General features: G+C 43.4%; 3 protein-coding genes across 4 annotated transcripts in view; 1 reads left to right on the top strand and 2 right to left on the bottom strand.

The window, feature by feature from the left end:
* The window catches only part of rab40b (RAB40B, member RAS oncogene family), a 14,571-nt gene extending 10,892 nt beyond the window's left edge, over positions 1–3,679 (bottom strand). The window contains exons 1-2 of one of the 2 annotated variants that reach the window (XM_083687888.1): positions 3,528–3,679; positions 2,989–3,225 (exon numbers count right to left, since the gene is read on the bottom strand). In XM_083687888.1, coding sequence (XP_083544014.1) covers positions 2,989–3,130 — 142 coding nt within the window. In that variant the 5' untranslated portion in view covers positions 3,131–3,225; positions 3,528–3,679. Of the gene's footprint in view, positions 1–2,988 lie in introns of both variants that reach the window. The other variant, XM_083687887.1, reaches the window with a different exon arrangement.
* An 843-nt stretch (positions 3,680–4,522) lies between these two features.
* cox11 (cytochrome c oxidase assembly homolog 11 (yeast)) lies at positions 4,523–8,068 on the bottom strand. The gene is made up of 5 exons (XM_083688162.1): positions 7,933–8,068; positions 6,957–7,348; positions 6,276–6,431; positions 5,740–5,865; positions 4,523–5,506 (listed from the first exon to the last, which is right to left on the bottom strand). Exons 2-5 carry the CDS (start codon positions 7,284–7,286, stop codon positions 5,324–5,326), a joined length of 795 nt encoding a protein of 264 aa, XP_083544288.1. The 5' UTR covers positions 7,287–7,348; positions 7,933–8,068; the 3' UTR covers positions 4,523–5,323.
* Positions 8,069–9,317: 1,249 nt separating this feature from the next.
* The window catches only part of stxbp4 (syntaxin binding protein 4), a gene marked incomplete at both ends in the record, with an annotated part of 35,071 nt that continues 29,388 nt past the window's right edge, over positions 9,318–15,000 (top strand). Inside the window, 5 exon segments of the mRNA XM_083687617.1 lie at positions 9,318–9,373; positions 12,921–12,994; positions 13,626–13,721; positions 14,094–14,163; positions 14,461–14,535. Of these exon segments, the coding sequence (XP_083543743.1) occupies positions 9,318–9,373; positions 12,921–12,994; positions 13,626–13,721; positions 14,094–14,163; positions 14,461–14,535 (371 nt within the window).

The raw sequence follows: 15,000 nt of genomic DNA on the forward strand, positions 1-15,000 counted from the left end.
CCCAATACAGTCAAAATGGAAAAACTCTTCTTCTCGTGATTGGACGGATATTAATTCGTCCCAGAGAGCTTGCTGTCTCCCTGCCTGGTTCTGCCTCTTCAAGACTTCTCCAAACATGGTCATTCATTAGTTATGGGCACAGTGTAATTTTTCAAAACAGCCATATATTTTTGTTTTCATAGCACACCTTCTCACTGACTGCACGCACGCACGCACGCACGCACACTCACACAGACACAAATTATTTCAAATACGACTTCAACACAAACATGCTTACGCACACACAAAAACACATTATTCGTCTATATTGAGATCGCTGGTGTGGTTTTAATGAGAACATTGTGAAAAAAACAGCAAGAATAAGGCAATTAGCAGCTCCCTTCATCTAAATAGAACATTAATTGCCTTTTTACGGCTCCCTTTAGGAATCAATTAAGCAAACAAAACCAGTTAGTGAGAATAAAAACAATCTCAGATGATGTTCATAATGATAGTCATTTCCATGCATATGGTGCTATTTCACACGCTCAAAGGCCTCTATGGGGGACCATACCCCACCCACAACCAATGTGAAGCACCAGAGGATGGACCAAAGGGACCTTACTGAGCCAGAACCCTCTTCCCTCAGCAGCTATCACACTAGAGAGGTAGGGAGGGAGAGGCTGTCCCAATGTTGACAGTAGAGATGGTAACATGGCCATGATAGAGGCCATGCTAATTAGGAGCCATGTTGGGAATTGAGTCAAAGCGGACAAGGCCTGCCAATGACTCTCAATAGTGGTGTCTGGTCCATTCTATTATCATATGTACACATTGTGTGTACACACACACACACACACACACACACACACACACACACACACACACACACACACACACACACATACACACACACACAATGCACTGACAGTGTAATTTATATATATTTTTAATTATTCTAATTGATAGTGTACATGCCCCATACCCATTTCACAGCCTCTAGCCTCATTGCCTCTTAGCCTTACATAATTGATTGTTTTATTGTTCTATTTTGTAAATTTGTTTTTGCTATTTGGTTAATATTTTGCTGTTTTTGTAAAAAATTGTGTTAATATTTTTGCTTATATATTGTTTTTTATGTCCCATGCACCAACCTCACCAAGTCAATTTCCTGTATGCGCAAATATACTTGGCCAAATAAAAGATTGTGATTCTATTTTCTAGTTTTGTTCAACGGCAAGTATTCAAGCATAAGAGCATTTCAGACAGAAATGCACTGCATAGAAAGCTGCGCTCCACCGTATGTGGTCTGTTCACTGTGAGTGTTGATAACCTGAACGCACCCCTGCCGTGCTGCCCTCAGCACTGTGAGTGTTGATAACCTGAACGCACCCCTGCCGTGTTGCCCTCAGCACTGTGTGTAGAGGGCAGCTGCAGCATTTATAAATATACCACACAGGCCCACAGGTGAGAGAGACCAAACACAACCCATATCACCTCTCCCCTTTCATGCCCCCAGAGGACAGACACACACACGCACACAGCTAACAGCACACCCACATACACACACACTCTCTCTCTCTCACCCACACACACACACACACACACACACACACATAGCACGTTAAACCCAAACATTCTGCAAACCTCAGCAGCAGCTCTTTCCATACTGTGAGCCATCCCATCATCAGTGAGACCAGACACAGTCTCTACAGTATGTTGGTCCCTCTAGCAACTGTTGCTATGTATCTAAGAGTTTGGGGCTGAGACATGGTTCCTCTCTCTCATCCAGGCTTCCTCTCTCAACACTCTTCCTCTCTGACTGGTAGGCCTACATTTACTGGGGTTACCAATAATAATATAACAATGTATAGATCGCTGTGTGTGTGTGTGTGTGAGAGAGAGAGAGAGAGGGGGGGGGGGGGGGGTCTGGACCTTGATGGCACAGGAGGTAGTAGTGGATATCTTTCATTTACAACAGTAGTTGGCCTAAACTACATTGATTCCTTGGTACCAAGTCTTTTCTATGTCTTTTCTATTCAGGAGTGGACTAGAACAGGGTAGTTTGTGAGGAGGGAGCTGGAAACAGACACTGAGACACAGACACAAAGGATGGATCAGACAGTACATAACGTATTGAGTTATTGGAAAGTGTTGCCGTGGGCTTTGCATGAATTGCTGATGCTTGAGCTGCATTCAACGTCTCTGAATTTTCCCATGGCTGCAGAAACAAGCACAGACATGCCTCAAAAATCAACATCTTCAGGGTATCAGATTACGGGAGTTACACAATAGAGAGCCCATTTCACACCCTGTATTACCGCCCGCAGTGGAAATGCCATCTTTAGTGATATATGTCTGTGTAGACAAAACCAGCATACAAAAGTCACTCATGACTCACTGACCCTAACCTGTTTGAGAGAGAGAGAGCAACAACAACAACTGCAGCTCAACAACTGGGCCACCTGAAAGACAGAGAGCGCGAGAGAGAGAAAGCGAGAGAGAAAGACAAAGAGAGAGAGAGAGAGAGAGAACGAGAGAGAGAGCGAGAGAGAACGAGAGAGAGAGAGAGAGAGAGAGAGAGAGAGAGAGAGAGAGAGAGAGAGAGAGAGAGAGAGCACAGAGCTATTCTTTTTGTTTCCAGACAAAGGTGTCTGTCTCTGTCACTGGAGGCTGACATCATTTAAGGCCACATGTGCTGTCAATCATCTGACCATGACTATCTGATGCCCCAAGACAACATGTCCAGCCTTGGTCTGAGTCCACTTAACCTAAATATAACTTCCTGAGGAATGTGCACTGGTAAGGCATGACATCCACTCTGCTTTTGGGGCTCAAATGACACTGAGCCGCTGGAACGAGCCGTGCGTAAAAAGTACTGCATGTTGTTGCCAAATATCTCTGTCTCACATTGCGATGCTTTTTCACATTTTCCAGATTAATATTATACCATGACTGTCACATAAAAAAATAGGTAACAAGTATATTTTCGCTGTTTTGGACACTCACCCATATTGTATCCATACGGAGACTCGCTGGCCCCGTCCTGGAGGCTCGCCAGAATCTCCCCCTTTCCGACATCGCTGTCCCCCACCAGAAGAAACTTCAGCAAGAAATCGTAAGCCTTAACGGGGCTGGTTCTATGGGTCATCCTCACGGCTGAGAATTGCTGTGCCCCATCATGGAACACCTTTCTCAAGACACTTTTCTGTCACTTGTATTGGCTCCTCAAACTCGAGAATGGAGCTGACGCACAAATCAAAGAAGAGTAAGAAGAGGAATGACAGTCAAATAATGTCCTAAGACAGTTTATCCAGCGATATGTCCCATTTGATAACGATCTTACGCGTCTAATTATTTAATAAAAGAAGGCTATAAAATGGGTCTCCTCGCATCCATTTCACAGACAAAATGCGACATAAAGTCAATGAGATACTTGAAGTATCCTCCAATACATGATCTTGAGTCAGAGCTACAAGTGTCAGATTTGCCAATGATGATACAATGTAACATAAAACGATATGACAGCAGTAGCCATATCTACTAACATCAGTGCCGCTCGGACCAATCTGCTCCTGCGCTCAAAGCTGCATTACATAAATCCAGACTTCCAGTTTCCTTCCCCGCTGCGGTGCCTTGAAAATACCAGACGATTTATTTTGTATAATCCATTCCTTGCACTGCCATGCTGTTCTGCACCTCTGTCGGATCTCTCTCGGTCGTTTCCTCACTCTCCGTCCCTGCCTTCTCCAGTAGAGGTGGAGGGTCGAACTATGCTCCGGTTGGCTCATTCACTGGGTTGCTAGGGCAGCCTTGAATCTGCAGTAGACGCTGAACACGTCCATCAAATCCATAAAAACCTATTTGATGGAAGAGGGGTGTGGCGAACACTGGTTGCCTTTCCAGTGCGCTCTGAGCTAGGATCTACTGTACTGACTTCACAATGTTGGGAGTAGGAACGGGTTTAGCTGATTCTGGATCAGTCCGTACGGGCGCCTGAGCTACTGGTTTGGCAAAGACAGCATGGGTTTGTTGTTGTTTTGGACACGATTTCTGACGTAGTGCCGAACAACTCGCACTACGCAGTCCATTATTCCAGAATTATTCAGTCAACAACGGGCAATTTGAGAGATACATTGGTTTGATAAGGGAAACTATAAATTACCGGCACCGCGTTTGATAACATTATTAGCTAAACTAAAAGTGATTATTCATATTTGGAGAGTGGTGGAGTTTCATGTTATTGATAGCCTATGACAACATCAAATACAACTGCAACATCAAAAAGTATATACATCGCGAATAGCCTGGCAAATAACACACCATGGTGATTAAGATTAAACGAAAGAGTACACATTTCACTGAATAAACATTGTATTGCGGTGCAGCGCTGTTTACACCAGAGAGTGGATGCCCAATGTCTGTTGAGTTACGTAAGGGAAGTGCTGGCTCCACTGTAACCATTGCGTAATTGCCGACAAGAAACATTTACAATACGGAAAGATCGTGGACTTAATGGGACATGTATTGTACTTTCTTTATTTATGCGAAACATACCTATTATTGCTGACCTGATAGAGGATTTGGTTTCACTAAGACGAAGAGAGATACTAAATCACCTGTGGGAGCCACGAAGGCTTTACAATGAGGTGTCCATAGCGCTAATCGTTTGATTGAACTTAGTACTTGGTGGTTATATTCCTAATAATCGTATAACAAGCCGTTGCTCAATAGATCAGAGATAGCAGAGATATGCCATATTTAAAGTTGACCCGACAGCAATGATAATCGCTCCCATTCTGCCCTCTACTGGTCAATGATGGTAACACAGGTATGTGCGAGGGAGGCTTATGATACATTCACTACAACATGAATCAATACTTTATAAATAGCCTAGAAAATAGGACATGCATCACCTAAACTGATTATAAATAAAATGGCAAACCTACTCTATATTTTACTGTGACATGGACAGGTTTTGGGGGATACTGCATATCTCTAAGAGTATGCATATTTGGAAAACAAACAAAAAAAATCTTGTGTCATAATTTATTAAGTCAAGTACAGTAGCCTGGTCTTTTAGACACATACTATGTCAACTATTCATTACATGGACCAACATTTCACAACTGCTCAACAGAAACTCTTTCTCCAGATAGCCACACATAATTGATGCATCATAATATCTCTGTACAATACCTTTTACATTCTCATTCATGAATGATTGACTGCTCGAGTCATTCTTTGTGAATCACCTCCTGTTGCAAGGAGTGCGTCTCTAACAGCACTGAGTAAACACAGTGAAGTAAAGTCTTCAGAATGGCCGCTACTGTGGGGCAGAGTTTTAGCTGTATCCAGGGAGAGGCAGCTTCTGTCCCTCCTTGGCCTCAAAGAAGGTGTAGGAGAGGGTGATGGTGTCCACCCGGGCCATCCGCGGGTCCTCGTCAAACTCTGGGTCGATGTAGAAGAAGACGGGCATGTCCACTTCTTCTTGAGGGTTCAACCTCTGCTCCTCAAAGCAGAAACACTGGGAGGTAGAGAAACATACACGTGTTAACACATGTATCAAGACAAAGACGGACTCCACATGGGGGGTCAAGCCCTTTACCAAAAGTGCAGCACAGTTTTAATCAAACCAAAAACCTAAACCTTCTTGTGCATTAAAATGATTAGGGTCATTGGAACTTGATCTAAGCTTTTTCTTTTTTTTTTTTTTAACTCAAGAGTTCAGAAAATGCAATTGACTACATGCACATGTACCTGGATCTTGTTGAAATACTGTCCAGCGTCGAAGGGCACTACGTTATAGGTGGAGATTCCAATCACAGGCTTGTCTGTGGGGTTCTTGGCTCTGTAGAAGGCCAGGGCAGTCTCCCCTGGTACTACCTGTGGACACAACACAACACACACACAGACACAGACACAGACACAGACACAGACACAGACACAGACACAGACACAGACACAGACAGACAGACACAGACACAGACACAGACAGACAATCAATGCTACAAAGAATTGAGGCTGTTTTGAGAGCAAAGGGAGGCCCTACCCAGTATTAGTATAGTGTTCCTAATAAAGTGCTCAGTGAGTGTATAGTCTAGATGGTATATGGAACAATGACATGAGGTAACTCTGTGTAATCCAGAATTCTGTGCATAGGATAGGATCTACGACTGCAGCAGATAGGCTATTAACCCCTTGGCCTAATCACATCAACTATGATGTCATAGAATTATGTGTACCTGGTGCACCAAAAGGTTTATAAGAGGATATAGGCCTCGTTCATATCTTACGTATATCTCAGACTGCTGTGGGCGGAAGTTCCACTGCATGCTGGCGTGTGTGTCTGCGTTGAAGGTGATCTTGATGATGCGGTCCTTCACCGGCTTCATGGTCTCCACCTGCTCCGTGTCATGACCCGCTACCGCTGCTCCTCCCAGACCTGAGGCCTACGGGACAACAGTCATAGGAGTATAGGAGTACTTTTTTACTCTACTATTTATACTGCAATTGTGTCATGTCTATTGTCTTGTGTCCCCAACAATCGTCACTGTCCAACCGTCTCACTTATATTGTACTGTCACTTATTGTCTTGTCCTTACCTCATTGCACTACTGCGTATTTGTATTATCTGTATTATTTGTATTTGTATGCTGCATTGTCCAGGAACCGAGCCAAATAATTTTACTCCCTGCACACGTGTATGAGACGTAACAAATAAACTTGAAACTACCACTGTCTGTCTGTCTGTCTGTCTGTCTGTCTGTCTGTCTGTCTGTCTGTCTGTCTGTCTGTCTGTCTGTCCATGTCTCACCCACACATGGAGTTAAGGGTCTCCTCTGTGCTAACTCCACTGTACAACTTGTAATACAGTATGCCACCAGCCATGGATGGTACGCTTATCTGCCCAGTCAAGTCCTGGCCCACAGCTACACACCATGTTCTATCTTAGTGCGGTCCTTCTGCCTTCTTACCTGGCAGTAGAGCCTATAAAGAGGCACAGAAGCGTAGGACATGCCGATCATCCCCACCCCGGCAGCAGCTATGTACGTCAGCACCGTCTTATTCCTCTTCCTCCACTCGTTCTCCTGGTCCTCCGTCTCCTTCCTGCTGTTCTTCTTAGTCTTGGCCCCCCGTGTCTGTGTGTTGAAGCGCAGGGGGACCCTCCGACAGAGGAACTGCGGGGCGTAGCTGTGAAGACCCCTCGCCCCCTCGCTCCGGAGACCCCTCATACACGTCCGTACCACAAGGACTGTGTTCTTGGAACAACACAGAGACTCACGGAGGACGAAGGGGAGAAGCATGGCTACAGGTGTTCAAGTCCAAGCCTCAGTCGGGATTGGTTAGCGGTCTGATCTAGGGGGACCTGTAAAATGCAGCATCGCCATTAGCCTTAACTTGTTTCAATAACCAAATTGTCCAGCTGCTAACAGAGTACAGTCATGTATACACTGTGATGTGTAGACCGAAAAGCCACCTGATCAAGCAAGATTCGACTAAGATCATGGTAAATAACTTGTTGTGACAACCTAGTAACTGGACATGGGGCGTTATTGACCAGCTGATTAAATCAATGTTTCTTTTATATTCAATCATGTCACAAAAGTCTAGAACTAACTGTCAATGGAGCCCAACACACCTATATCATTTGTTAGCTAGCTAGCCAGTTAACATTACACAGCTGGAGGATTAACAATATAACAGATAACTTCTTAGACCACAACTATCTCATAAGCCTCGACAGACACTCTTAGCTAATAGATCTTGATATAATATTGAAATGTATGTGTGGACAGCTGATGAGCAAAGTAGAGTAGCTAGCTAACTAGCTAGCTAATATTAAACGATAGCTCGTGTAAAACATTACGATAAGCCATTAAACCAGAGAGAACGTGAGATAGTTAGCTAGTTAGTTACATTTACAAGTAGAAATCATTGATAATACCTCACCCAATAAATTCGGTGACCATACACCCTTGGATAGTACACTACAAAACATGCAATAACACTGCAGTGCATCCGTTTTCATATTCCCCCATTGAAACCAATCCTATTGTTAATAGTTCCGCTTTGAGCGATGCGATCTGTGCCGACGAGGTGTGCATGAACAGTGAGAAATTTTGGGATTTATTTGTATTCAAATTTGCCCTCTAGTGGCTCTATACAGTACACTACAGTATGTTGATGATTATTTTATCAAAGTGTAGTTGCCTTGTACATACCGCTAAACTACATTAAAACATAAGTTGCAGTAACTCATGTTCTGACATCATCTTCAAGCCATACAGTATGCTGCAGTATGTCAGTTGGAGCTGTAGCCGATGATGTGAGAAATTATGGATTTTTTTAAATTAAAATTTGCCCTCTGATGTTTCAACTTTGAATGTTGCTAGACGTATTTACTAGTTTGGCAATGAGTCAAAAAAGATGCAATGATGAAAGTGGGAAAAGTGACTTCATAATAATCTTCTTAGTACAGTTGGCTCTACTCTCTATCGATCTCTCTACCATGTCTGCTTCCCTATCCCATCTGTTCACTGACTGACTATATTTGTGGAGCTGCTGTCCTGAGCATGTTCTAAAGGAGCGCTCTGTACAGTAAGAGGAATTAACTCCAGTAAGTTAATGCTGCAGTGGGAAAAAACAATGGAATTAGAGCAGTTTAGTTGTCCAACTTTCTGCTCCATTAGCCTCTACAGGGACCTAAGCTTAATGTTGTTGTCCTTTCCCTTCTGTTGTCCTTTCTTCTTTCCTGTTACAGTATGTTTTCCTATTTATCTCTATTTTTAGTCCATCCCTTTCTCCCTGAAGCCTGATTGGACGGTGGTACAGTGTACGTAAGCGCAGTGTGTGTGTGTGTGTGTGTGTGTGTGTGTGTGTGTGTGTGTGTGTGCGTGTGTGTGTGTGTGTGTGTGTGTGTGTGTGTGTGTGTGTGTGTGTGTGTACACCATGTGTTTGTGGTGGGTGTGTACACCTTGTGTGTGTGTGTGTGTGTGTGTGTGTGTGTGTGTGTGTGTGTGTGTGTGTGTGTAAGTGTGTGTGTGTACACTGTGTGTTTGTGGGTGTGTACAGTATGTGTGGGTGTGTCACTGTGGCCCTGGTGACAGTGGAAGGAGAGGTGATGGAAGGGTATCAGGATGGATTAGTGAGTAAAGGTAAGCGTGTGTCTCTCACTGTCTGGGCGGATTTCCATCTCTCCCTGGTCAAAGAGACCGACCCTGTTTGAACTGCTGGCGTCTCATCTCATGTCATCGTCCTCCAAACAACTGACTCCTGCCCCATAGCTGTGAATATTGGTGTGGGTGTGTGTGTGTTTTTCTCTTTCTGTTCATACGATGGCACTGCTCCCTCATGAGGCAGAGCGATTTGATGGACTCTCTCTACTCTACTGGTATGTCTATTTATCTATCCATATTCCCTTGCTTAATCTTGTTGTTCTTGCCTCTCTCAGCTGTGTTTGTGTTTGATTGAAGGGTAAAAGCCATGCACAGTGTATTGTTGTTCAGTCATTGGGTTCAGTTCAGCAGACTGTGTTGAATGCCTGTTCATGTGGGTCACAGTAATGTGCATACAGTAGTAAGCAGCAGTGCCGTCTCTTCTGAATGGATAGGGGCTCTGATGTCTATGTTTTCTTAAAGGAGTACCTTACTTAAAAATCATTTTCAATCATTATCAGTCTACCATTGATACTGTATGGTCTCAAAATACAATACATGCAAGCCTCATAGATATGAGGAGCTTATATTTATTTTGTGGAAAAGTGATTTGGTGACGCATTTTATATCAAAACACATCATCATCTCACTTTTCCAGGAGGTAAATATACGCTTGTCATTTGGATATCTATGAGTCTATAATGCACAAAAGAATGATATTTTGGGACCATACTTATGATAAGAAATATGCTCAGAAATATTTTTTTTTAGAAAAGTACTCCTTTAACATTTTCTTGACTATACTGCATAGCTGTTTTGAGTGAGTTACAATGCTGTATGTTGCCATGTGTATGTGATATGACATTAAGCTCGGCTGTACATTGTTATGGGTGAGTAGGCTTGTTCTCCTCATCTTGGAATAGGGTTATATACATAGTTGATATTACTTACGTCTGCGTATACAATATCCGCGTATAGGATAATGGTAACAAGCAGTAGAGATATTACACATTTTCCATATGAAAGACCCAGCTGCACTACGTGTTCAACAGATACTGTTCAGCCTATCACCCTGTTCAATCTATTGAATATGTCCAACTCTACCTGTTGAGAGGCCGGTGTCACTGTATGCTTAGATGTCAGTGCTGGGAGCTACTCTACGTGGGGACAGAAGAGGTGCTGTCCTGGACCAGGTCTCTCTTGAAAAATAGATTTTCATCTCAATGAGACTAACCTGGATAAATAAAGGTGAATTAACAAAAATAAATAAAGTGCGTATGTTTCAGAAACAGACTTTAACCCCCTGAACCCCTGGTGTGAGACTTCCATGTTTTACTGGGTGTGCTGCCTGTGCACTGATGCAGCAGCAGCAAGGTGAGGCAGATTAGCAGGTATTAAGTGATCAGTTTAATTGTCCCCTTGTGCTACACTAGCCGTGCTTAATTCACGTGGTAAACCATTGTTGTCTCATGTGCTGTATTAGCCAGGGCACTGCCATGTTATCCTCTGTATATTCTAGCGAATGGGATGTGTTGCTTGTCTTGTACTATGATATTTTCTATTTGTGAAGAATACATTTAGGCCTTGTAAAGTCTTTATGAAGGCTTCATTGATAATCATTTGCAGATATACTTTGTTTAAGGTGTGACCGCCCTATGAATATGTGTAGGATTCATGTTTTTGGTCTCTCTCCATTATTATGATCTTTTAGAACCAAAGTCAGTGTTATCTGTTTCATTTAGGAATTTGGGTAATTGTTGAGGAGGGAGGATGGGTGGAGGAGAGGAAAGATAGAGAAGGGGAGGAGAGAGGTGAGTTGAGCAGAGGTCAGGAATAAAAAGCATGGGATAACAATGGTGAGGAAAGAAGGGGGAGGGTTAGAGGAGAGGAGAGGAGAGGAGAGGAGAGGAGAGGAGAGGAGAGGAGAGGAGAGGAAATAACGGGGGAGGGGGAAAGAGGTGGATATATGGAGAAGATAGGAGAGTGATTGAAGGGGAGAGCAAGAGAGGAGAGGAATAAAAGAGAAAAGAACAAGGGAGTGGAGAGGAGAGGAGAGGAGAGGAGATTCAGATAAGCAGGTCAAGTCTTCCCTAAATCTGAAGTGTTAGTGGCATCTGTAAAGCTGCCTTCCCATAAATTGACCTCTACATGAACCCTGGTCAAGAAGCCTAATGTCCGTTAAGCTAACTGCCCCCAATGACTTTCTGATAAAGAGTATTATGACCATGTTTGTGCATTGTCAGAATATCAGACTTTTGTTAAGTGATATCACATGTGAAATGGTTGTTGGCCACTGAGTCAAAAATTATCTATCAAAGTAGTTCTGACAAAACAACATATGTAGGAGGTTGATCACAGTGTTCGCTTCTCTGAAAACCAGCTCAGGCTTCCAGTCAGTTCGTCCGAACATATGTATACTGTATTGAAATATAATTAAATATAAATACTGTCATGTAAAATACACATTTTGGTGTCTGTATCTGTGAGAAAGGATATTCTTTTGGTAAGAAGGAATGAGAGAAAAAGAGAAAGGCCTCAATGATGTAAGTTTATAAGATATTACCTGTGGTGACAAAAGGTAAACAGCATTGCCTCATTTTGTCTCTCCAATGCTATTGTTTGGCTATAGTCAATGCCCTAGTTTGAGCCGAAGCTTGTGCTTGTACTCTACTTCTCCCTGTCTATCCAGGGGATTAAATCCGCACAAATCAGAGTCATGCCCAGGTCTACAGATTGGCAGCGGACATTTTCCAATACCTCATGCACCTGTTTGTACTGTAATTACTTTTGGTAATTGAAAATAAGCGATGTAGCCTATTTATTCCGTCTGTGTTGCACTGAAAAATGGTTGAATCTCTGGGATGAGCTTTTGACTGAGGTACTTATTCAATGTTCTGTGCCGGCACAGCGGATCATAATCTCAACTATTATAATCATCTTTTTATGGGAATGAGATAAACACTTTTTTTATTACTGTCATATGGTACATTGCATGCTGAGATGAAGATTATACTGGACAGACAGAGCTGTCAGTCAAAGTGCTGGTGAAGAGATGAGACACAGTGTTTTTCCCCTGATGCTGTAACTCTGTCAGTCTGTGTCTGGCGGCAGTTCCTGACCCGTTATAACCTACACACACACACACACACACACACACACAGACACACGCACGCACGCACGCACGCACGCATGCACACACTCATACACGCACACACACACACACACACACACACACACACACACACACACACACACACTTGCAGAGGCTCCTGACCCCACACAGCCCAATACTCTTATAGTCTCTATTCACTCCACAGCGACTGACAATGATAAACAGAGGAATCTTTAAATCATACTCCATCCAGGCAGGCATTTTACAGCATAACCATAAGCATAATCGTAAGAATCATCAGTGTCATAAGAAATGTTTCTCAATGGAATTGTGTACCTGTCTGCCTGGAATTTGACAGATGTACACAATAAAATGAAGACATATGGTTCAACTTTTCACCATTATGCTACACTAGCCGATTACCGTATGTATTGGTTCGGGCATTGGAACACACTGTAAGTAAGCATAAGCCGAAATAACAAAATCCTTGGGCTGATTTGATTATTATTTGTCATGTCCAGAGAGAGAAGCTCATTGGATGAGCCTAGAGAGAGGCGTCCTGTCTCTCCATCCCTGAGGAGAGGTTTAACCGTTCCTGAAAACGGGTAAACAGAGGGATGACGGCCAGGGGAAAGGCAGAGGATGACAGCTAACATGTTTGTGTGTTCCAGGACCATCATGGGGCCTCAGGGCACCAACCGACCTGCTCAGAGACTGGAGTTCTGTGACTGCAGGAAGGGACTGGGTTAGTATACAGCCTAGGGGAGGCTGGTGGAGATGGAAATCGGAGGACAGGCTCATTGCCATGCATGGAATGAGGAATCAAAACATCAAACCATTACAATGAATCCATCATCTGATTTCTACCTCCACTAGCCTCCTCTGACACACACAGTCTTTGTTTATATGTCAAATACATATAGGTGTGATTTGAGGGCTGCCTGATTTACCATGGATTTTGCACTTTAGGGACTGTTCCAGAGTTCCATACCAGGCAAACTAAATCAAACTAAGCAAAGGTTTTGACCCAGATCTGGTCTGTACCCCTACTGTGTAGGCTCAGGATCAATGTCATTTCTGGATGTCAGCAGCAACACATAACAGCTACATTTACATCTAGGGTGGCTAGTTATTGTTTTAACACCTAGATATTACCTGTCAACACAGTTGCAGTTGATAAATCTAACAAGTACTTTGTCTAGAATCATAGAATCAAAAGGCTGAGCATCTATGAATCACCCATAGGGGACTGTCCAAATGCATTTGTCAATTGGCTGAAAGTTGGACTGAAATGGACCTGTGCTCTGCCCCCTTATAGGTTCCTGTTATTCTGCCCTCGTCCTTTATTAGGTTAACTTCTCAATCTGTTCTAACAGGGGTGAAAATAATCGGAGGCTATCGGGAGCTGACGGGGGAGGACTATGGCATCTACATCAAGCGGGTGCTAGCTGGTGGGTTAGCATCCCTGGATGGTAGGTACTATTGTTTTTTGTTTTGTCAGTTAGTCTGTTATTATACAACACTCACGCCATTATTGGAAATGAGAAAATACTCTCTCTCTCTCTCTCTCTCTCTCTCTCTCTCTCTCTCTCTCGCTCTCTCTCTTTCTCTCCCGCGCTTTCTCTCTCTTTCCCTCGCTTTCTCTCTCTTTCCCTCGCTTTCTCTCTCCATCTCTCTCTCTCTCTCTCTCTTTCTCTCTCTCTCTCTTTCTCTCTTTCTCTCTCTCTCTCTCTCTCTCTGTCTCTCTCTGTCTCTCTCTATCTCTCTCTCTCTCTCTCTCTCTCTCTCTCTCTTTCTCTCTCTCTCTGTCTCTCTCTCTCTCTTTCTCTCTCTCTGTGTTCCAGGGCGGCTTAAGTCGGGCGACCTCATTTTGGAAGTCAATAATATGAGTTTAGGAGAGGTGACTAACGAAAGGTAAGTCAGTAGTTCATGAAGGTAGAGTCGGATTAAGAGAGAGATCCGGTGAGTTCAGGTGATCAGATTGTGAGGTGTCAATTAACCCTTCCTCTAGTCTACACAGTAGCTGCTTCCTGAACTCATTTGGCTTTGAAGATTGTTTCATTAAAACTCATACGTGGTATACACACTTTTAATGTAAGATTTTGCACATAGAACTTTCTTTGTATTTCCCAAAAGTGTACTGTGAGTCTGTTGACTGACTCCAGGTGTGATGTTAAAAACGGTTCTCCTCTCTCTCCTGTGTTCCTATAGAGCGGTAGACATCCTCCGGTCAGCATCAGCCTCCAATCACATGTCTCTGGTGGTTGCCAGGGATGATGAATCCAGGTAACCAATGGCGATGGGGAAATGAATGCTTGGTATCGACCTGGCAATCAAGCCTCTATACATGTTTTCAAAGCAAACTTAACTGACCTTGATGGTAAACTAAAGTGCAAGACTTGAGGGATTAGAACAGTCTTGCCTGATACATGTGTGTATTTCTGCTTCCTCTCATATGCTTCTATCCAACCAGACTGTGTGAAGGAGTTAGGCACCTAGCCTTCATCAGCCAGCCGTCTTACCAACCATTGTGTGGTAATCACGAGCCCAGTCACATGATGCGTCCTTATTATGTACTGTAGCCTACTCAGTGCGCGCTAATGTGCGTTTCAGTACACACCATTGTTGTCAATGAATTGGAATAATCCCATCAGGGGCTGAGTGGCGATGAGCCCCTTGATTTGTTTTTGGTATATCAATCTAAAAATTGTGTTTATACAGTAAGTACATGAAGGTGAGAGGGAGGGGTTG

The sequence above is a fragment of the Argentina silus genome, assembly GCF_951799395.1.
Source record: "Argentina silus genome assembly, chromosome: 16".
Lineage (NCBI taxonomy): Eukaryota > Metazoa > Chordata > Actinopteri > Argentiniformes > Argentinidae > Argentina > Argentina silus.

What these genes read in the sequence shown, in the direction of transcription:
- cox11 (XM_083688162.1), bottom strand. Translation starts at nt 7,286, where the DNA reads ATGCTTCTCCCCTTCGTCCTCCGTGAGTCTCTGTGTTGTTCCAAGAAC. An exon ending in CACAGCAGTCTGAGATATAC is followed by an intron (nt 5,866 to 6,275) that starts GTAAGATATGAA and finishes TTGTGTCCACAG; the next exon opens with GTAGTACCAGGGGAGACTGC. An exon ending in AGTATTTCAACAAGATCCAG is followed by an intron (nt 5,507 to 5,739) that starts GTACATGTGCAT and finishes TCTACCTCCCAG; the next exon opens with TGTTTCTGCTTTGAGGAGCA.